The 24301-nt window shown below is 41.2% G+C and overlaps 1 protein-coding gene across 1 annotated transcript in view; it reads right to left on the bottom strand.

The window, feature by feature from the left end:
- The window catches only part of Col9a1 (collagen type IX alpha 1 chain), a 107847-nt gene that overhangs the window by 44824 nt on the left and 38722 nt on the right, over nt 1-24301 (bottom strand). The window contains exons 16-27 of the mRNA XM_033756841.1: nt 23215-23271; nt 21819-21872; nt 17274-17327; nt 14409-14462; nt 11390-11443; nt 9481-9534; nt 9327-9380; nt 9135-9188; nt 8655-8708; nt 7645-7689; nt 6542-6595; nt 6318-6371 (exon numbers count right to left, since the gene is read on the bottom strand). Of these exons, the coding sequence (XP_033612732.1) occupies nt 6318-6371; nt 6542-6595; nt 7645-7689; nt 8655-8708; nt 9135-9188; nt 9327-9380; nt 9481-9534; nt 11390-11443; nt 14409-14462; nt 17274-17327; nt 21819-21872; nt 23215-23271 (642 nt within the window). The remainder of the gene's footprint in view (nt 1-6317; nt 6372-6541; nt 6596-7644; nt 7690-8654; nt 8709-9134; nt 9189-9326; nt 9381-9480; nt 9535-11389; nt 11444-14408; nt 14463-17273; nt 17328-21818; nt 21873-23214; nt 23272-24301) is intronic.

The following is a 24301-nucleotide window of genomic DNA, read 5'->3' as shown; positions in this document are numbered from 1 at the left end:
GCCTCGTGAGCACCATGAAAGCCAGAGGCAATGCCCTGTGAGGACATAGGGACGAAGACTAGCCACTCTGATTGAGTCCTCCAAAGAGACAGCCTTAATTTGGCCTAGAGCTTCAAAGTTTAGGACAGATTTTTCTTCGGTACATCTGCTCTTTCAGCATTTATAAAAAAATTCTCAACTGCATCATGATTGGCATCCTAAATGTCATTGAGCTAACATGAATTTAATTCTCAAACAGTCATTGGTAGGAAAAAAACTAATAATGTCAGAAGGGGAAAGTTTAGCTCTTGACAGAACCTCAAGAATCACTTCTAAATAAGTGAATCTTATGTCATCTTACCCAAAATAAAGATGATTAGTATACTTCTTTTCCATAAATAGACCAAGAGCTAAATTAAAATATAGGATTGTATAACCTGTGATTTAGTTTTGGTAGGATTAATTATCTTCTCAAAGTCAAAGATTTTTCTCTGATGAAGCTTATTTTCTCTGTCTTTCACAAGTCTTATTCATTTCTTAAGTATCTCCCAAACCCTGGCAGCCTTTGTAATACAGGTGAGTGGTTCAGCTCTGTACTCCTGAGGGCAGGAAGAAGGACATGTGACTGTGCACATTACTCCTTTGTGACTACACGGAGAGTATGTGTCTCTTTGTTCTTATTTTGCTTCCATCTTATTTTGCTCGGCCCCTCCTAATGTAGATATTTCTATAGAAATCATCTCACTGTGAAAATAGTCATGTTACTTTCACAACAATGACCAAACAGCTATGAACAAAATGTAAAGATAAAAATATTCTGATAACCATTCTATATCTGGGTACTTCAAAAACACCCAGGCTCCTCTTAATTCTGGAATTCCACATAAGAAGCTAAGATGAAGATGATAAAAATAGTCAAGATATACATAAGAATCACTAAAAACACAGATTTAAAAAACACAGAAAGTCATTAAGCATAGCCCTGGCAACCACCGGTGTGCTAAATAAATGATAACCCTCTTCCACTCCAACAGCTGTGGTGACACCCACACCTTGTATGGACAAGGGAAGCTGCCCTTCCCACTGGTTGGTATTTACAAAGCTCATGGCGACACGAGTCCTGATTTGTAAAAGGAAATCAAAAGGAATCAGAACAAAGGCAAAAGTTCTACCACTGAAAATGAGAGGCCATAATAAAAGATTCCGTGACCATCTTGGAAGCTCTGATGTGTCCACCATACATCTCCGACAGCTCAGACTCCTCTGCCAATGCGTTGCTATTTAAGAAGCCAGAAAGCCCCTCCCCAGCTGTGGCTGTGTCCCTAACTGCACTGAGTTCTGTTTTTGTGTTTTGTGGCACTGGGATTGAATCCACAGCCTAAAGCATACTAGGCGAGTGCTCAGGATCTCCAGCCCCTTGTTAGGTTTTGAGACAAGGTCTCATAAACTATACAGGTTGGCCTTCAACCTATAGCCACCTGCCACAGCGCCTGAGAGTCTCAAATCACAGACACATGCCAAGGCACCCAGCTCTGCTCTCTAGATACCGGAGATTTCACCATGCTATCCACCCATTCTCCATCTTTATTCATCTCTCTCCCTGATTCTAATTCCGTAGGTCTGGAGTAAGATGCAGGAATCTGTTGGGTTTATGCAGTATTTATCATTACCAGCTTTATTTAGATTTTTGGGGAAAAAATGCTTAACACAAAACTTGCATAAATATTAAATTTAAAAATTGCTAAATGTACCCTCAGAATCTAGCAAGCAAACCTTAACTAAAAACCATGCTGCAGAGTTGCACCTGGAGCTTCAGAGGCAGAACATGAAGATGAAGATGCAGAAGCAAAGCTCAAATGCTGGGTTTAAAGCTGGCTTTACCACATATCAGCTGGTCCCCTCGCCTAAGCAGTTTAACCCCTCTGTACCTGTTTCTTCATAAATACAATGGGAGATGAAGCAGTGCCTACCTCGTAGGGTTTTTACGAGGATTACATAAAATACATAAATCATTTAGAAGAGTGCCTGGCTGATAGCACTCTAGAAGGGTTAGTATTACTGTTATCCAAGTAATTACTAAAGAAACCACCCAAAATTATGTTTTTCACTTGCATGTTTAGTTGAATGTTCTCTTCCTTTCAAACTCCCTAAGACGCCCAAGTTACTTGGGAAAGCTAAATCTATAGCCCTCAAGTCTCCAGTTTCTGTCAACACCACTGATCACCAGACACATTCGTCACAAGCAAGTATCGGGTGCTACTTTGTAAAAATAATTTCCATAAACACAGGAAGACAATTCAAATGGAAGGCTCCCCTTTTAAAATGGAACTCTGAACAGTGCAATGGGGAAAAGATAAAACCAAGATACATCACGCAAAGGTACAAGTCTCCAATGATAAATGTAAATGTATTGCATACCTAAACTATACCAATAAAAGAATTTAAGGAAAAAAAATGGAACTATGAAATCTCTTAAAGATCACAGAAAACTTCATTATACCTATGTTGCTAGAATCATTTGCCAAAATAAGGGATTTTTATTTCATCACCTTCTATCTTCTAAAGACTGTCATATTTGCCAAATCTATCCAAAATTTTAACTGAAGAGTGAACACTATCTTTAGAACTGTGGCAGTTTTAGAAACGAGAATTACAACTACAGATTTTTTTGGGGGGGGGTACCAGGGGTCAAACTTGGGCCCTTGGGCTTGCGAGGCAGGTGCCAGAACCTCTGAGCCAAATCCCCGACCCAAGAAATGAGAATTACAAATCGCTCTACTTGACAAAATTTTTATACTGTCTCTCCCTCTGGCAAGACAGGACGTTGATTAACCCAGGAGATGGATTACAATTTCTATAAGCCACTGTAGGAACATCATATTAATCTTACTACTATGGTAACTTTTAGGTTTGGTACAGACTTCTTAATGATTCCTTTTATTATTTTATTTATTTGTTTGTTTGTTTGTTTGTTTGTTTGTTTGTTTGTTTTTGGTACTAGGGATTGAACTCCGGACCTGGCACTTGTGAGGCAGGCAGCAGAACCAGTGAGCTAAATCTCCGGCTTAATGATTTCATTTTATTATACAGTTTGTATTTAACTCTAGATAACTTTGCATGTTCCCTCACATGCAGAGGAAGAAAAAAACCCATCTACACTGTAACTGTGGTATACTTTAGCTTCAAAAATCATTGCAAGGCCTGGGTAGATGGGGACATCAGCAACCCTCACGGAGCCTCTGTGCTCAGTGCTGGTGCGTTGGGAGAAGATGAAGGACTCCAAAAGAAGCGTGACAGGCTCCATACTCCAGGAGCATGTGCTCTTCAGTAAGTCGGAGGGAGGGAGGCCAACATAGTTCTCACCCCAGTCAACCCGTGAGAGAGGGGCACAAGCCTGGGCAAGTGCTGAGAAGCCTGGAAGATGGAAATTGACCAGCAGCCACTAGAAGGTGAGATCAAATCAGAGGCCAGGCTCTTTTCCTGCTCTGAACCAAAAGCCAACCAAACCAAGCACAAATCAAGAGAAGTATGCTGGAGAAAGACATGGCCGAAATAGGTGCACATATGAAATCACTGGTGGGGCCAGAATATAAAACTAATATTATTGCAGCAATACTAGCAAATGTTGATGGAAATATCATTTACATACTGCTGGGACATATTAGAAATATGTTCTCATTTCCTCTACTCAGTTTGACTTGAGATTTTGGGGAAAAACTGATCAGACTTCTGAGACACAGCTGGAGATGTGTGGACTTAACTACAAAACTGAATTGAATGATGCAAAATAAAGAACAAAGGTAGCCTTCAGTAAGTAGATGTAGTGTTAAAACAATACTACAGAACTATAATATTTATAACATCATGACATTCTTCTGAAAAATTTACAGCAGGTGAGAAGTCAGTTATTACCAATGAAAGCTGCATAGCAGGATTTATTGCACCTCTAACTCAAATTCATTTTATGAAAGATTTATTGAGCATTACCTTATACCAGACCCCGAGTAAAGAGATGTAGGGCACCCAGAGGTTAATCATGCATGTCCTTGTCTTTCTGAGGTAACCACAGCAAGGGGTGCAAAGGGGTCAAGTGTTACAGAGCTCTGAATAAGCAGTGATCACCTCCACCTGGGGCTCAGGATATTATTGGAAGATACTTTTATGGTAGAATTAACATTTAAATTATATCTAAGAGGGCACAGGAAATGCCAAGTCACAGAAATGGAGGAAAAGCCATCAAAACTTACATTCTCACAAAAAGGAAAACAGGCAGTCTGAGCAGTACAGCAAATATTTACAAATATATATACCATCCAGCCTGACCTGAAAACAAGCACTGAGCCAGACAGAAATGAGAAATAAAATTAGGTGGCTAGTAGAGAGTTTGAGGTTTTACACCTCTTACAGTCACTGGAAATCCATCATATTTTTTAAAGAGGGACGAAAAGGAGTCAGCAACGACCTGAGTCGGGTTGTAGAAAAGAAAGCAAAATCCAGAGTGAATTACAAGAGACCTTGAGAAGACAGAACTGACAGTCCTCCTGGAGGCGGGGAATGTGAGGAAGGAAGAGGGCCAAGACTGTGAGCCTTCATAACAGGAGCCATGGGAAGGATGTGAAGGCTTGCAGAAATGTGAAAATCAGAATCTGAAACGCACGCCCCAAATCCTACATCAGCATAGGTTCCTCTGATCCACCTCGCATCAGGGAATCAACTCTCCCCACCTGCTTGCATCCTGCCTCATCGAGTTCACTGCTTTACATATCCCTTGGCACTGCACTGGCAGTGGGCCTCACGTGCTCCACTTGGGGTCACGTTCTGAGTACAGTACCTGGTCCCGGCACACACCAAGGTGCTCAGACAACGCTCCTTCAACGACATTCAACTTTCTGCTCAATAACGTGAAAAGCAGATACAACAGGAAACACTCCAAGTTTTAACACCCCCCACCCCGTTAAACTGGCCTGGAACAATCATAGAGCATCTGCATTGTTCAAGCATCTGGCAATAACCTCGGTGCCTCAGCAGTTCATTTACGGAAAGTATTTTCACTAGGAGTTTACAGGGTTCAAGTAAAGTAGTAAGCACTGAGCAAGAGAACAGGAACAATTAGGAGTCAGAGCTGGCTTCTTCAGTTGCACAGAAATTTCAGGTCAGTTGATGAAATCTGTAAGAAGCAGAAACACCCCCCTCTCATGCCGTGAGACACTAGAAACATTCACTCTTTTCTAGCATAAAAGTCCTCATTCAATGCGCTAAAAAATACTTTAAAAGAAGCAATAATGATATGTGGAAATATTTCTATGTTCTCACTTGGATTTTGTTGTTGTTGTTGTTGTTATCCAGTACACTAAAAATAAGAACTGAAATTAAAGGTCAGAAAGAATTTTTGAAGTCAAATGTAACTGCATAATGTTTACTTTTCTAATCGGTTTCTCTTTAGGGATTAAATTATAACTTGTGAGAAAAGATACATTGCTATATCCACTGTAAAATAGACAACTTTACACACTCACACTTAGAGAAGTCTGACAGTTTCTGAAAAGATTAAATATAGTCACTGTGTGGCAATTCCACACCTAGTTATAAAACATACATCCACATGAATGAAACTTGTGCACAAATTTTCATAGCAGCATTACTCCTAAAGGCCAAAAAAAGAAACAAGGCAAATGTCTATCACCAGACAAATGCATCAATAAGATGTGGTACACCCACACAATTAATCCAACAATTAAATGTTCTGCAGCAGTATAAAGGAATCAGGTGTTTCTACAAGCAACGGCACAGATGAATGTTCAAACATTGTGCTTAGTGAAAGAATATAATCATTTCCAAATGCCACGCACTTATATTAACTTTTCAGATTCAGCAAACCCACAGAAGCAGAAAGTGGATCTGTGATTACACGGATCTAAAGGTGTGGGAAGAAATAAGGGCTGCGTGTGGGGACAGGGGTTCTCTTTGGGGTGATGAAAATGTTCTAATATTGATTGTGGTGATAGTCGCACAATTCTGTGAATATCTAGCTTAAAAAATCAATAAATTATACAGGTTAAGCAGATGAATTACACAGTATGCAAATTATATCTTAATAAAGTTGGATTTTGTTTAATCATGCTAAAATATTTCCTTCTTATTGGGCTGAGAGCAGAATGGAGCTATCATGCTTCTCTTCATCGCCTTTCTGTTTCCATTTTCTGCAAAGAAGATATGTTATATCTAAATAGCATTCCTGTTGCACTGTTCCCCAGAGGTACCACATGCCCAGCCATGGACGGCATCTGCACATGCCCGGCAGCCCCTTCCGGAAGGCACCGCTGGGAAGGGCGACTCACCGGAAGCCCTCGGGGCCCGCGTGGTCCCACCTCTCCGGGAGGCCCCTGCTGGCCCTGTTCAGAAGAAGACAGAGAGTAAAGGTACAAGATCTCAGTGATGAATGTAACTGTACTGTACACCTAAAATGTACCAATGAGGAAAAAAAACAAAAAGAAGACAGAGAAAAGGTTAACGTCCCCACATATAACAGGCCGTAACTGAGGAGAGGTAAATGGGATCTTACCGGTTTGCCTGAATTTCCCAATTGTCCAGGCTTCCCTGGAGCTCCCGTGTTACCCTAAAAGCAAGCAACATTTTTAGAGTAACTCCGGAGAAGTGAGCATAATCATCAGCCTGCCTCACCCAGCCTAGGTATTGCTTATAATTAAATAGACTTACTCCTCTGATCTCACATTAAGAATTTGGGAGGATGAATACATCAAAGCCCTTTAGATTCAAGATACTCTCTTTAGTCCCAGAAGTATATTAAAGTCAAATGTCAAAAACAGGAAGTTCTTTAGCTTTAATCTCAATTTCAAGGACTGTCCTTCACCTGGAAGGCTTTCCTCTTTTTAGGATGTTGATTATATACATCTTTACCACTTCTTCCCCCAACAGGCTTCTTCAAGCCCTTGTACCTCTCATTTGGCACTATTCGATTTTTTTGGAGCAGTGGGGGTGAGGAAATAAGGGGACATGACGTGGAGAGACAAGAGGACATGCAAACCAGGAGAAGCACATGTTGGGGATGCCATCTCCACCCCCAATGTCTTACCCTCACCCTTGGCCTGGAAGGGCTCACCTCTGCTCAAGGGGCAGTGGGCCACTAAGATGGGCAGGTCTTCAAAGTGACTACGTGCTACACTGTGCTAATTTTATCTCTTGTACTCTAAGGCAAAGCTATATTTCACTCCTTTTACGTGTATGACTTTCACCTACTGTTTTTAATTGCTTGCACTTTGGTTCTGTATATCATATAAGCACAGGTTGATTTGTATGTGAACAAAATGTTTAATATCTTTTTAGTTCAAGCTAAATTATCTTAAAAACAAACATTGACAAAAGTTCTATTGATTGATATTTTCTTCCTTATAAGTAGTAAGGAACAATAAAACTTTCTCTATTTCATACTGGCAAAGGATGACATTTTCACGAAGAAAGTCTAATCAGCAACTTTCTGCAGCTGGGGAAAAGATTAGTATTCAAAGCTGTAAAGCTTTCATATTTTGATTCCTCCCCTGGGGTTAAATATAAAATAAAGGGCAGACTGGAAATATTAAAAAATCATAAAGAAAATATATTAATAAGAGGTAAAGAAAAATATTCATTTAAAGTTTAATCTTTTACCTTTTCACCAGAAACACCCTTTGCACCAGGAATTCCAGGTACACCCTAAAAGAACACACAGGGAATTTAGACTTAATCACCTCATTTGAGAAGGCCGCGAGACGCCAGCCCAACTCACACTGACAACCTCAGAGAGTTAGCGGGAGGGAGGCACTTCCTGATTCTCAAACTCTAGATGTCAGTTATACAATTGCCTACCTTGGAGAGCCATTCTCTCACCACATCTAAAGATGGATACTCTCCAAGCAAATCCTGCTCTGAACTCAGGTTACTTTCAAAGGATAAACTTTCCAAACTAGACTCCATTCCCGTTTTCAGGTCAACGGGAGATCTCATAGGGAGGACAGATGCTACTAAGACATAACATGATTTCTGGTACAGAATAATGAAATTAGAGCCCAGGGAAAAGGCTGGAGTTTGCAGAAGAAAGAGTGGCAGAATGATGTCAGGCTTCAAATGTGGTCCTAACAGTCTCATTATTTTTAAAATGTCAAATATCATACCAGATTGGGGCCAGTCTTTGATATCACCTGGAATCCTTTATGAACTTGAAATATTTGCCTTCAAAGAGGCAAGAATACATCTGGTAAACTCCACATGAATTGTCAGCTACATCAAAGTAAGAAAACACCATTTTGGATGCTTGAAAACACCACAAATCCAAAAAATGGTAACTTGAAAGTAGATTATTCCCCAAGAACACTCTCAACCCTCCTGTAGCTCAACTCTGCCAACAAGAGCTCCAAGATTGGTTAAAAGGAGGGCCAACTGTATACTACTAGCCCAATGACCAGGGTTAGTACAACTGTAAGGAAGACAGTAAACCAAAGGAAAAGACAGATCCAAAACAGATAAGAGAAATTAGTACTCAGAGAAAAAGCACAATAATGTAAAACTACGAGAATATAAAAGTAAAGCATCATCTCTTTCCCTAGAACTTATCAACTTATGTGATGCATCTCCACCCCAAAATTCATGTCTTTAAAGCATTTAAAGAATCCAATACTTACTGGTAACCCCTGTAACCCTGCATCACCAGGAGGCCCAGGCTTCCCTGGCTCACCCTGAAAATAAAATTTTTTAGCACATCATTGAACCTGTATGAACTGCTGCATTTCTTTTTAAGAAAGGGAAAAACACAGGCAGTCTAAGTAAAAGGATTTTCTACAGCTGACCTTATGTGCACCTTGAAAATGTGACTTAATGTGGAACAGGGGGAACAGCAAGACACACGACATAAAGTCAATCAAAACACACGATAGCCCTCAGCCTACTTTCAGCAAGGGGGCAATTTTACTGAGCTCCTCAACGCAAGCAAATAAGTATGTGTTCTAAAAAGAATTTTGGATTTGACACTTGATTAAAAATTTAAGAGAAAGAACGCGAGAGCTGCTTCAATAAGCCTCCCGTCATATTGTCATGGAAACGCCGCGTTCATCTGGCCAGGCAGAGGCAGCCCCACGCACTCCTGGACTGAGCCACACAGCTACCTTTGTTCCAGGCATCCCAGGTATCCCATCTCGGCCGTCCACTCCCGGCAAGCCCTAGACACACACAAAGAAACACACTGTCCCTCAGAAGAGTCACATTCCTCTTCCTTGCACTGTTTTCTAAGATTGTATCACAAGTCAGTAATTACTGTGGCAAATGCACTTGGTACAAATAGCTCAGGACAGACCTACCGGGTCTCCTTTGGGCCCAGGGACTCCAGGAATCCCTCTAGATCCTTGAGGACCCTACAGCACAGGAGAGAAAGAATGAACAACGCGTCAAGCAAGTAAGCAAGACCAGTGAAAGGCAGGGTGCTTGAAGTGACTCAGAGGAAGCTGAACTCACTTTGTCTCCCTTGGGACCTGCTTCTCCTGGAGGTCCTCGCTGTCCTTGGTCACCCTGCATAAAAATAAAATGTTGTCAATATAAGCAGAAGTTACTTCCGGACAGATTTTTTAAAAAATCAGCACACATCATCCATTACTGCTCTTTTGCCACAATGGCTTTGATCTATCATGGATGCCAAGCTAAAGAAATCTTTTCATAAGAATTATACGGCCTTAAAAATTGGTATTGATATAAGGGAAATTGAGACTTGCCTGTCCTTTGTTTTTATTTTAGTTGCAAAATGTCTCGGTACTATTTGGATGTATCTATAAAGTCAGTCCCATACTGCGGGAGACAACATCGGTAACTTCACCAACATTGCGGTTTATATCTAGATGGCCCCCAAATCCTTGAGGAGCATAGGCAGGACCTTTGGACGGTGACTGGATTACGGGCACTTACAGCTACCTGGCTAGGAGGTGGGGCCTGGCTGGAAGAGGTGGGTCACTGTGGGCGTGACCCCAGAGATTCTGTCTCCCTCTGGGGAAGCTCCTCTCTTGACTGTTTACCGGGCACCAGGACGTGAGCAGCTCTCCCTCCACTGTGCCCCTCTGCCATGCTGTTCTGCCCCAGAGCCAGCCAACCACAGACTGCAACTGGGAGCCCAAGTGAACCTCTCTTCCGCCGAGTTCTTGGTGCTGGGTCGTGTGTCTCAGAAGCAGCAATGAAGGAAAGGGACTGGGACGATGTACATGTGAGCCAGTCCCATCCGTACTGTGGTGACGTGAGGGTTGGCTTTACTGCCAATATTTTCTCCGATATTATTTAATTCCTCATTTAATAATAATGATTTCTGTCAAAATTAGCCCACGAATGGTGATCTAGTATAAGAGGTAACAGGTGATGGGAGGTATCCTCCTAAATACACAGCCGTTTTGAAAAATTGCTTAATCCCTCCAAAACCTCAAATGCCTCCCTACTGCGGACAGAGCAGGTGAAACTGTTCAGGATGGCATCAAACCTTCTTCACTATGTGGTTCTGCCTTATCTAGTCAATCTCGTCTTCTCACCACAAGCTTTCCACGAAGGCTATGCCAGCCTCTCTCTGGGCACCCTTAGCCTGTGGCCACCAACAGTGCCCTCTTATACCTGGCTGCTTTCCCATCTAGAATGGCTTTCCAGACCTCTCACTGAGGTCCTCTTGCAAAGGTTACCTCTGCCATGTTCTAGCACTTGTTCTTTTAGCTCACGTGGAGGTACATTCTGTCTCTTCCACTGGACCACAGGGCCTTGATACTTGGAAATTCTATCTTTCCTACTTTTTATATGCTATAGGTGATTAGCAATGGGTGACTTTTTCTGCTTGGCTCCAAAAAAGGCTTGAGGAAGCCTATAACAACACATGTACGTGAGGTAATCAAAGTATAAAATAATGAGATCAGAATCCATAGAAGAGGAAAAGGCTAGAAATAGCCTGGAACCAACGTGAGATAGTTACTGCGACTCTGAGCATCTTGACAATCAAAGTGAAAGGAAAACGGCAAACATAAATACTTAACAATATGGTTTATCCTATTAGAAAAAAATTCAAATCAGAGAAGCATTTCTCTGCCGAAGAAAGAGATAATGGACTTAATTACAACTTTTTATTTATTTATTTATTTATTTTTTTGGTATCAGGGATCAAACTCGGGTCCTTGTGCTTGCAAGGCAGGTGGCAGAACCTCTGAGCTAAATCCCCGGCACAACTTTTTAAATAAACACAAAACCATTGCCCAATTTTCCATGTTAATTATTTATATGTATAAGCTACTTGCACATACTGATGTATATGGAACAAAAAAATCTAGTATTTCTAGTATAGATGTGTGTGTGTGTGTGTGTTTCTGTGTATGTCACTGGGTTTTAGAAAAGGAAAAGCACTTACAGGTGCACCAGGAAGACCTTGAGGCCCGGGTTCTCCATCTAAGCCTCGAGCGCCCTGCAAAAGAACACACAAAGAAACTTGAGGTCAGCCATACATGCTAAAGGCCGTATCTGTATTTCTAAAGGAATGCAGTGGCCACACAGAAAGATCTTGTGTTTGCAGTCAGCGAACTCGGCGGAGAAGTACGCCAAACTCCTCACAGCAGCGGTATTCAGGCACCACCCCCACTTCCACCTGAACAGTTTACACAAGCCTGCACCCATGTGCTAATGCTGACTGGTACTGCAACACTGGTACCTACAACACAGATAACCTGGAAACTTAGCGGCCACCTCCAAGGTTCTCAGAGCGCCTAGGGGACTCGTCAACAGCAAAAGCCACGGGGCCACCCTCCAGCAACATCCTGAGCGTCCGATCAGCCTCCTGCCCCGTCAAGCCTACGTTAGGTTCAGCTTAAGTGCAGTGACCTCTTTTCTCACCAGCAGATCCTCCTACCAAGTGATGGCATAAACACTGCCTGGAGCTTCGTAGGCCTAAGTATCTGGATGTGGTCTCTGGCTTGGCCACATTATACATATCACTTCCTCACTTTCATTATAAGAATCAAAATGGGATCCCTAAAGCAAAATGCAGAGTTTCAGTGCTCTCCACATGCTCCGTGACAAAAGTGCAACTCCCAGCTTCCAGTCTTCTTCTTCTGTACAAAGTGAACAGCAAACCACAAGGACATCGAAGATGAACCTACTGAGCCAGGTCGGGAAGACCAGGTGGTGAAATAGCTGGACCACAGTTAGAGTCCGAGACAGACGTCAGGCCAAGAGAGCCAGGTGGACAGCGTCTGTGGTAAGAATTAAAAATCAGAAAGCCTCTGATAGAAGGCTCCAATGTAAGTAAAATTAAAAAAAAAGAAAAAGCAGAAGCAGAGGAACCACAGAGCCTTGAAATTCTTTGATCCCTAAAAGCTGGAACAGAGACATTCTACGTTCACCAGGAAGAAAGGATTTGGAGGATGAGAAAAGACCGCGAGTCCATTCACTGGGCAGAAACAGGCTCTATGCTATACAAATGACTTGGTATCCATCCTCTCTCTCCCTCTCTCCCCCGCCCTCTCCCTATTCAGCATCAGCGCAGACCTTAAACTACTGTTACTAGGTAACCAGTCCATGGCTGAGTTCACAAAAAGAGCTTTATTTTTTTTAAAAGCAATTTGACAGAAATCAAGGGAAACGAGAAATTTTGAAAACTACCGAATAGAAAAATACCTCAAATAAAGGGCATATCACGAACAATAACTGGTTTCAAAATGAGGGGTCACATATTTTAGGAGGTGATTTAAATCTGGGAAAAGTGAAGGCCTGGCTATCAGCAGCATCAAAATAAATGGATTTAATAAAAGAGGAGATGCAGAATGTTACTTCAGGTAGCACAAATAGAGAAACACAAAAGACTAATGCTTTGTTTCAAATGCAGTGTTCTTAGGAAAGAAATGGTCAAGAGGAGATGGAAGGAGACGGCAGAAAGAAAATACCTAGAAGAGACAGAGACTGAAGAAAAAATAAAATTGAAATTAAAAAATGGTCAATAAGCCAGACCTTCCATTCACAAAACTGTGCATCTCTTTCATTTAAAAAAAAGGTTTAATTTCATGTATGAAGCATTAACAGTGGTGACCTATAGGTATTTGTTAATAAAAGGCTCTGTGTTGCTACATGGAACTGACATAAATTCACCCTCCTGACTCTGAGGAGAAAAGGCAGGTCAGAAAGGTGGGAGTATTTTTAATGTTCTCAGGCCTACAAACCGGCTTTTCCAACATTTGAGGTAGTAACTGTTTTCTGACCAAGAAGTTTGACATGCTACCCACACACACACACACACACACACACACACACACACACACACACACACACACACACACACACACACACACACCAAGGAAAGCATTTCTGAGGGCCTTGTAAACATGCTGGTTTTCCTGTGATGTTGACTCAGCCAGCTTCATCCTTCACCGTCGGCAGCACTCCATGGAGTGAGCCGGGCGTCCTCGGACCCCGTCTTCCTGGGGCCCTCCTAGTTCCCTTCATCTGCAAGGCCCCCGGCACTGGTCTCCAGTCACCCTTCTCTCCCTCACTGGCCTTACAGTTAATGGTCTGCTTATTCTGCTATCTCAGGAAGTGCCACACCCCATGCAGGCCTCTACCTCTGCAGATCTTCCCAGCAGCTTGCAGAATCCCTTTGCCACGGAAATGCTAGGAAATCTGGCTTCCTGACTGGCAGAGGGTAAGCCGGAATACTCCGGCCCAAGTGTATAAACCCAGTGTTAAACACGGGCCAGGATGCCGGAGTGTCCTGGGAGGTGTCCTACCTTCCTCTCCCCTCTTGCTACCCATCCCTGCCTTGCTTGGCCAGAAGCACTGCAGGTAGTCAGTGTTCTCCATGTGAACTGCTAATGGTGCTCAGCCGATGAGACAATCCACTTACTCTGATCTCCCAAGATAACAAACGCACAGAGTATGGTCCTCTGTGTCCATGGGTTCCGCATCCGTGTATCCAACCAATCATGGATCACAAATATTTGGAGAATATTTGCTTCTACACTAAACACGTAAAGGCATTCTTCTTGTAATTATCACCTAAATAATACAGTACAGGGACCCTTCACAAGGCACAGGTCATGTATTAGGTATGATAAGAATCCTGAAGATGATTTAAAGGACACAGGAGGATACTCACAGGTTATATGCAAATACTCCTCCATGCCACATAAGGGCCTTGAGCATCTGCGGGTCTTAGTATCCTGGGTGAGGCGGGGTCTGCTCAGTATGATGCAGTATGATAAGCACCATGCAGACTGCTCATTTATGTCACCCGGCTTCCAAAAGAAATGTGAGAACCTAACCACACAACTTCCAAGCATCAAACCAGAAGTGGTGTTGCTTAAGAAATGATTTTTTTAAATGGCCATATTCTTAAATATTTAATACATTTTGATGGCATATTATTATCATCACCCTCTTACTTTTTCTCCTTTGTCCCCAACTATGCCAGTGATGCCTCTCAAACCTTGAGCTCCCTGGAAATACAAAAAGGGAAACGGGAATGGTTTTTAATTAAAGCAAGCATTTTTTAAGTCTTATCTCAGAAACTGATCAGAACGATGTTATCATAACCAAAAGTAACAAACTGAAAATAGACAAAGTTTTCTTGTTTGGAAGGAAAATGCCAAGAATTCCGATGGTGAAACTCTTTACTAAAATTCTAGAGACTTATACAAATATTTGATAATTGAGTTGATGCAACTATTGACCTACTGACGACCAAAATGTAAACATCACTAGCATAAGAGAAACTCTGATCGTGGATTTAACTTATCTTTTGACTCATGTACAGAGCTTTCACTGCCATTCCTTTGCAGTCTGTCAGTTACATGGGACACGATTTTAAACCTTGAATCATTTTTCCCACCAAAAGTAGTGGTTTCCAAGAAACCCACAAAGCCTATGACCTAGAAATGGAGCTGGAGTCTCTATCAACCTCATATGTTCGCTCTTCAGTGGTATTTCAGTCCTATGACAAAAGGCATTCTGAATTGTACCTTGGGGTAGGAGGAACTATCTCACCTCACCTCAGGCACAGCAGCGAACCATCCTAAAAGTGTGGGGGTAGTGTGATTGGTAGATTTCCTGGCTAACCTGTATAGTGTCGCCATTCTAGACTCTGAGTGTATGTAGGAAGACTCCAGAAACAGACCTTGTTTGTAGAGGGGGAGCCTGGGTGCCCCCCTGGGGGCATCTTTGAGGGCAGGCTACACAGGAACAAAGCCACTCCTAGACATTGCTAACTGTCCACACTTAAGATAAACCAGCTCTAGGCCAGGCGTTGTCCTCATGTTCCCACTGGGAGAAAATGGGGCAAGTCCATGACCAACTCTTCATCTGGGGTCAGCCACAATTTCTGTGGATCAATCAGGGATGAAATTCACATGTGAAGGGTGATCCAGCTTAGGACGTTCACCTGTGATTTCAAGCTAAAGTGCACTTTCATGTATGGATCAATCACCGACTCGAAAGGTAATTCTACACAAAGAATTCAAAGAACATTTGGTCCATAGCAGTGACGTGAGAATCCCCAGATGGTCCCTGGAAGCGACCACTTTGAGGGACAGAGTTTTATATGAATATGTCAAGAGGTGTGTTTTTTAAGTCTATGCATTACTTTATATGTGTGCCTACCTATTCAGAAAGTGAACATCTGTGAATTCTATAGAAACATTGTGACACCCCTATTCCCAAACACCAGAAGGACAAGACACACTACTATTATCTCCCAGGGAACTGCATGGGCCACGCACCACTCAACATCAATACCTTGGAAACACTTACAAGAATGTTGTTCGCAAAATCCCATTCTGAGTATCTTTGAGAATGGCCTTAAAACAAAGTTTTGGAAAAAAAAATAAAAAACCTTTGAATCTCTACTGAATTTTCATCAGATCAAAAAGGAAGCCAAAAGCCAGATGTGGTGGTGCATGCCTGTAATCCCAGCACTCAGGAGGCTGAGGCAGGAGGATCGCTGTGAGTTTGAGACCAGCCTGGGCTACATAGTGAGTTCCAGGTCAGTCTCAACTACACAGTGAGACCCTGCCTCAAAAAAAAAAAAAAAGAAAGAAAGAAAGAAAAGAAAAGAAAAAAAAAAGAAGAAGCCAAGCATGGTGGTATACACCTGTGATCTCAGCACACTGGGAGGATGAAGCAGGAAGATCCCAAATTGGAGCCCACCCTGGGTAACTCAACAAATTAGCAAGACCCTGTCTAAAACTAAAAAATAAAACTGGCCAGGGATCCAGTTCCATGCAAAGATCCTGGGTTCAGTACCCAGTACAAATCAAAACTAAACACAAAAACAAAAAATTAATTGACAATATCCATCACTATCTACCACCCATGAAACAGGGGTCCAGCTCCTCCTGGTCTCTCCTCAAGGGCTCCGCCCAGGCCGGCTTCCAGAACAAATGCCGGATTCCCCCGCAGAGCCCTTTAAGATTCTCATGTGGCCTAGAAGCAGAGCCCGTTCCTTCCCTATTCTCTGCCTCATTTCCTTTAGTTTGGTTTCCCTTACATTTTGGGGAAGCACTGATGTGCCAGCTCCCAGGGCCCTTTTAAAAGGCTGGTCCTGTGCACCCGCACATGACAGATAAGAGGTGCTTTACTCCCTCACTCTTCCCTGACACCTGAGTCTGTCTGATACATGGGCTCTACCCAGGCTGGCTGCAGTGTTCGATGACTTTTCTACATTTAGAATTTCCATCTTCACTATGACTCACTTTGACAAGGAAACAGCATAACAACGGCACGTTACTGCAGTCCAAAAATAACTTCTGATTTTGCAAGCATTTTAAATTGAAGTATGCTAATGCCCAAGTACCTCAGTTATCGCTGCAGGAGCCTTCCTAACATTTTATTAAATGACATGATTCTGACACATAAGAGTGTTCTAATTATAGTAAATATGTGCTGGAGCAAGCTGCATTAAGCAGTGGATTTTACACCTCACTGCCTACTCTGGGTGTACAAAATTTTCTCGTGATATCACGTGACAGTACTACAAAACATAAAAGAGACTTCATTATCCTGTGCTCAGTATTTGTTTTCAGAAAGGTTGGGCCCAGAGTCTATTAAATGAATACATGCAATTATGTATACAATTTTAGTTAAAATAAGTGTTTCCAAAAAGCAGTTCTCTCCCGATGCTGGCTTGATGGGAAAACAGAAAAGGCCATGTTTAGACAATGTTATTAATCTACACACCAAATGGAAAGTGCTTCAAGAATCATTTTTTAAAGCGTTTGCATATCCTAGTAAGATATTTTGTAAGAATACTTTACTGGAGGTCCTTGGGCGCCAACTTCTCCTGGTTCTCCTTGGTCACCTTCTTCACCCTGACAAAGAACACAGCACGGGCAATGTTTAGAGCAGCAAAGGAGCACGGAAGGGCACCCGGGCTGGCTCGGTCCATTCTGAGTTCGCCTGGCAGCTCCTAACACTTCGAAAGTACTTAGAAAGAACCATTCAGGACATAAAAATAAAGTCTCCCAAATCCCCATTCAACCATAAATACCGCTGACATTTTAGATGCTGTCATTTCAAAGATTTCTGGAACGAAAGAAAGCAAAAAGGAGGAGAGACAGAAGAAAACGTTGCACGCTTGTGTTCCAAATGTGTGCAGGGTGGAACAGTGTTAAGAAAAATATGATTGAACTATGTAAACTTTGTTATTTCTTAAGTATGATTTATATTGTACCTTTTCTTGCTATAATATTTTACCATATGCAATTTTTAATGTAGTTAAATTTGTCTTTTCTTTCAAGGACTATAGCTTTGATGTTACTTGTAGAACCGCCTTTACCACAGAAATATATAAATATTCAGCTATATTTTTCTTTGAGTAATTCCACACTTTAATTTCTTTTCTTTTTCTTTTTTTGGGGGGGGATTTTTTGGGGGGGAGGGTATTTTTTGAGACAGGGTCTCACATAGTGAGACTGACCTGGAAGTCACTGTGTAGCCCAGGCTGGTCTTGAACTCACAGTGATCCTCCTGCCTCAGCCTCCCGAGTGCTGGGATTACAAGCGTGTGCCACCATGCCCGGCTTATACTTTAATTTCTTACACTAAAATCCTTATCAGTAATTTATTTATTTTTCTGTAAGTTATAAGATAAAAATGTATCTTTTTTTCCCCCAGAGAATTGGCCAGTTAGCCCAGTATCACTTATTGAATGACTGATACTCCTCACCCAAATAAGAAAATTATCTTTCACATACACTAAGGTGTAAAACACGTGCAGCCCTAGCTCCCTACTATCCTTTCATGATCCACTACTGAAAGATGCTGCCAATGCCATAGCATTTTAATTTTGAAATTGTATAGTAATAAATTTTCATCTCAGGCAGGTAGAATTCCCTTACCTTTATTTTTCATTTATTATTACTCCTATTTTCAGATTCATCTAAATGTTTACTCTTCCAGGTGAACCTTAGAATCATTATGCAGATCACCACAAAAGTATGACTCATTTGTATTCAGACGCCATGAAGTCTTTCTATCCTAGAAGCCACTGTATCTCCATTAGTCAAATCTTTGCCTTTTATTTTCATGGATAAAGTTTTCTTCTTTTGTTCATATTAAGCCTAAATATTTCTTAAGTTTATTCTCCAGTATTTTGACTACTTTGTGGTTATTGCCAATGGAATCTTCTTCCATCATCTTTCTGTTACATTGACTTTTTGCTGTATTATTACATCTGATATACTTTGCAATGATCGGGTATTCCAAAAGGAAGTCTGACTCCTATCTCTTAACAGAAAGATTTTTTTACAGACAGAAAAGTTACTTTCCCTCTGGTAAATACTTTATGTTTTTATCATAGATATGCTATCTCACATTTTCTTTGGTAATAGACAATTTATGAAGTCATGAGTAAAAGTCCTCATTTATAATGTTAATGATGTACATAATAATATACTGAAATCTATTTTGATTGCATATTTCAACTCATTTTCTTGCTCTATAGATTACAACAAATTTAGAGAATTCACACACACACACACACACACACACACACACATACACACACAGATGCACACACACAAAACAAGTCCAGAGAATTTAATAGCAGTGTTAAGGTAAAACATTTAAGCATATGATGCAAAGAACTAGGTTATGCCTAAATCATTTGTACTTGATTTTTAAATGAGTTACAAGCGTGATACATGTTGGTTTTAATCTCATAATTATATTGTGATTCTATTCCATTAGGACTTATCATTGACAGTGAGAAGTTTCAATTAAAAGGCCATTGAGTTAGCTGGTTCATGGATAATCACCACATATACATCACTGATTGTTACTTGGTTTCTATAAAACTATACAATTAGCTGCAAAAACAACAACTGGTACATCCTCACAATTTTTCCCAAGCAGGATGGGGTGTATTTTCCATAGATTCTTCATGAAACTTAGCGGGCTCTATCTGACTTAAACTTCACATACAGATGGAAAGCACCACCTAATGGATAACCACGTTTAAAAATGACAAATTGAGCAGCAATTTATTATTTTACTGAAAGATTTTTGAGTGAATTGTGATCAGCTGTATGACATCGCCAATACCATATCTTAGTTATTGAAATTTCCCAGTCATTCTAGTATTCATAGACAACCTGAAAAATCTCCGTTAACTAACTTGCAAACTATATTCAAAGCAAATTTTTGCATCCTAAAGCAAACTTCAGACCTCCCCACTCTTCTACACAACCCTACTTTCATGTGTGGTTCACTCCACATATTAGCCTTTTAGGGTTCATTCTTCAATGAGCAACCATCACCCTATCTTTTTACATCAGTTTCCAAAGGCCACTTAAAGTTTTGGGTGACACAAAAATGTGAAATAAACTAATGGAATTTTCAACCACATTTAAAGAAAATCCCAGCCAAAAAAAAAAAGTGGCAAGTTTCCCACTGAAGACCAAACTAAATTTGAAGGTCTAAATAGCAACTAACTTGAACGGGTACCAAAAATAATGGCTTGGAGAACAGAGAGCCCTTGACTGACAGCTGCATCCAGTGCCCAAAGGAAGAGGAAGAGGAAGAGACATAGAGCACTGAAAATGCAAGTTTATTCTCTCTGCTTTACTACACATATTACCTAATGGACATTATTTGATGTGTAATTCAATACTCTTGCATGCCTGGTTTTTATGGCTAGCTAATATTCTATTATATGGATGTCATATTTAACTTATGCTGTAATTGGACATTTTTTCACCTTTGTGCCCTAGCACTTAGAATAAAACCTGGCATATCCTAGGTACTTAATAAACACTGGTTGAATTTTTTATTTTTGTATTATTTTTTATACTGTTTTGTTTCGTTGGTTGGTTTGGATCGGTTTGGTTTGGTTGGTACTGGGAATGGAACCCACAGCCTTCACACTGAACTACATCTCCAGCCCTTTTCAAACATTTTACTTTTAGACAAAGTCTCAATAAGTTTCTCAGGCTGCCTCAGAGTTAGAATCCTCCTGTCTCAGCCTCCCACAGTTCTGGAATTAGAAACATGCACCAGAACATTTGGCTGCTTTTTTTCAAAATTAAGATTCAATGGAAGAACAAACATGCAGAGAAATCTCCAAAGTACACAGTCCTTTTTTATTTTACTCAAATTTTACATCAGGAACTCACTGATTACATTCCAGATAAATGCAATGCCTTAACTATTCACAGCCTAAGTAACAAAAAATCTTTTACCACAAATGTTCAAACTATAATAGGGTACAGAAAATTGACCTATGGGATATTAATCAGCAGACTGATTTCAGGTCAGGAGTTCAAGGACATCAGTACTTGAAGACATGAATAAATGGCCTGTGTAGCTCTTTACTTCCACAGAAAAAGACTAATCTTTTACTGTTACCAGTTAAGGTATAGAATGACACTATCTATAAAGTTCATAGGACCTGCATTAATAAAAACGGTTTGACTTAGCCAGGCATGATAGTACACACGTAATCACACTCTGGGAGGTGGAGGCAAGAGGATTGCAAGATCAAACCCAGCCTGGACAATCCAGTGACTTAGTGAGACTCTGTCTCAAAATAAAAAAACAATGTAGTTCATTGCAAAGTCCCAGGTTCAAATAACAGTACCAAAAAAAAAAAAAACTTTGAATTTGTACAATTTACTAAGACAAAAGCTCTACTATGCAGGAAATAAAGTTCTTAGACACTTAGAGATGGTTTACCCTAGTAGTTGGAAAAAATGGCAAATAGGCCACTCTCTCTAAATTTCAGCCTCGGTTTGTCTTCAGGCTATACCAGTTGTACCATAAATTCCACATTTCTATCTAGGCAAAAGTACACATTATCACTGACTTCCAGCCTTCTCAAAATCTAAGCTATATTGAAATAAAGTGAAAAAAAGAAGAGAGAGAGAAATTACTTCATAACAGAGATGAGGTTAAAAGCCAATTACCCATTTCTCTGTTTGCTAGTCTCAGGAATGCATGTCCTAAAATTTTACAAGTGTCACAAAATTTTATTTTATGGGGTGGAACAACTAGTTGAATGCTTGACTATCACAAACAACAAGGAGAAAAGATGAATGTGACTGATTTTTAAAGGGAGGAAAGAAAAAATAGCCTCATAGAAAAAAACGAAATATTGGGTACCTTCTTTATTTTTTTAAATAACTGAACAACTTCAGAATATTATGTTGTCAGAATATTAACACATCTACTGAGAGCACATCAATCATTGTCTGAAAGAGAAGGCTAAGATATAAAATATGATGCTTTATTATTCCCTGTAATTGCTTGCAGTGAAAGTGATCACTACTTCCTAACCACAACTTTCCCACTACTCATTTTCCTTACCTTGTGTCCTTGTCTTCCTGGCTCGCCAATTTCTCCTTTAGCCCCTTTATGACCCTAACAAACGTAAACAGACATAGAAATAAATAAAAATTGCATTGAGTCTGACACTGAAAATGATCAGAAGGCTAAGAAAATGACACCACTTTCCTAAATCTATACCCATGAGCACCTAAGAAAAAGGTTGTATCGCAAAGGAAACCAACCCCTGTCGTAAATGACATAAACAGCATTACATGGACCACATGACTGTTACCCTTGAGGAACATCAGCTTCCTTTAACAGGGAAGCGTGGTCCTACAACAACAGTGGCTCGATTACACGAGTCACTGACACTGCCTCTACTGCCCCAAATTCCTTCTGAAGCTGGGCTACGAGCGCTAAGTCTTCCCAAGCAACAGCTCTAAGCCAGCTCACCTGGGTATGCCCTGCTCTCTGAAGGCTGCTCTGAACCCCTCCCTCCTCCTCTGTCACCATCTGGTCCTAGAAGGAGAGCTGGCCTGAGACTTGAGTGTCTCCAGATGCCACCCTTCTGCCTGGCACGTCAAGAGGCAAGAAAGCTCTCGGGGCAGCGAAGTTTGTGGGGTGGACAGGGGGTCCTGTCACTCCCTGTCGGGCCACTCCAGACGTGCTCAGTAGGGAGAGGCGTGAGCCAGGCTGTGAGAGAAACAGTCATAACTGAGTCTGCCAAAGCTTTCACCCCAATGAAATCACTTTAAGGAATAAGACACCAATTGAGACCCAAACCTTCCACCGTGGAGAGCACCTGCTAAAACTACTCATAGAGAAAGCTCTGGGGAAAGCCTGTGGCTTGGGGCCCAGGGGTTGGAATTTCTCAGAACCCTTTCAGCCTCAGAGAACAGACAGCAAAAGCCATTGATCCCCAGCACTGGACATTTTGTTTCTTGTTTTGGGAGGGAATATCTCAAAGCAATCCTAGTGGCATTGTGAGAAACACCTTCAGGAAAATCTCTTCCCCTGTTGCTTTGCAATTTTCCAAATTCTTTAAAGAGCAAAAAATGCTCGAAGTCATTATGTGCACAGCCCCTCCCCAAATCCCACCACTGTCTTCCTTCCCGGCAGGCAGCCGCTGCCCCTTGCTCTGTGGTCCAGTGGCTCTAAACCCAGCGGACACCACCAGCCTGTGAGATTCTGAGAACTCCTACAGAGGCGTCAGTAACAAGCACCTGCATCTCGGTAGGAGCGCCTGTCCGAGGCCCCCGATGGAACTGCCACGCGGAAGCCACACCCGACTATGCCACCGAGTAAGCGAGCAGGCACTTGACTGAACTGTCCAAGCGGGTTCCTGCACTACAAAGGTCAGTACTTAAGGGAAGGCTCCTTTTCCATTCCTTCTGTGGCTAATACTCTCGAAAACAAAATGAAATTATCCTCTTACCCTCATGCCTGGTAGGCCTGGGTATCCAGAGTGACCTGGTGGGCAGGAATTAGGACACTGCCAGGAGAGAGAGAGAACGTTAGTAACTAGAGGCTCCGCTTTGTGATAAGGCAGAATTTTTTTTTTTGAAGATTTCAGCTTTAGAACCCTAATGAAATTGCAGTCATTAAGTAATGCTGAATATCCCTTGCCTTTATTTCATTTTTAAATTCAAATAAAGATATCTGGCTTCCAGAAAAATATAGAAAATACAGCACATACCCTCTCATGTATTCACTGTTCAGATGTAATAAGTGGTAAATTTTTGCCATATTTTCCTAATGTATTAACCACAATATCAACAGATAGCAGATTGTACTGTGACCCTCTACCAGAAAGCCTTTTCCTGAAGTTCATACCCATTCACCACATGGCCCCAAACTGCATTTAGTGTAGTTCAGTACCATCACTGTGCTACTAATCAACCCATAAAAGATCTCCTAAGATCAGAATACTCCAGTTAAACAGCATGCCTTCTGCACAGAGTAAAAAGATCAAAGAAAAACAAAGGTATTGCTGCAGTGAAAGACTGTTGTCTGAGTTATGCACAAGCCACGGCCCCCTGGTCCCACCCGTTCCTGGCCCGCTGAAAGTCCAGGCAGATCCGTTTAAAGACAACTAATTCACAGGAAGACTACCTGCTCTTTAAATTAAAGCTTTTTTTTTTAAGAAAAACATCTCATCACTGGGTATCTTTCCAAAAGAACGAAAAGAATCATATCACAGAGAAGTATGCGCACCCATGTTTATAGCGGCACAGTTTGTAATAGCTAAATCTTGGAAACGGCCTATTTGCCCATCCGTTGGAAACTGGATAAAGAAGATATGGTTTTTCTGTAAAATGGAATATTACTCATCCATAAAGAAAGAGAAAATAGATTCATTCATAGGAAAATGGATACATATTGAAGATATATTCCTGAGTGAAATAAATAAGGCACACATGTGTAAATACCGCATAGTTTCTCTGGTGTGAATAATCTGCAATAATACAGAAGATCCTAATAAGATTACTGACATTGAGAAATGGGAAGAAAGGAGCTAAAGG

Source organism: Fukomys damarensis, unplaced genomic scaffold, assembly GCF_012274545.1.
Source record: "Fukomys damarensis isolate Sample0158 unplaced genomic scaffold, DMR_v1.0_HiC HiC_scaffold_27, whole genome shotgun sequence".
Lineage (NCBI taxonomy): Eukaryota > Metazoa > Chordata > Mammalia > Rodentia > Bathyergidae > Fukomys > Fukomys damarensis.
Note: the sequence above shows the minus strand (reverse complement) of the source record. Positions and strands in the feature narration are given on the sequence as shown.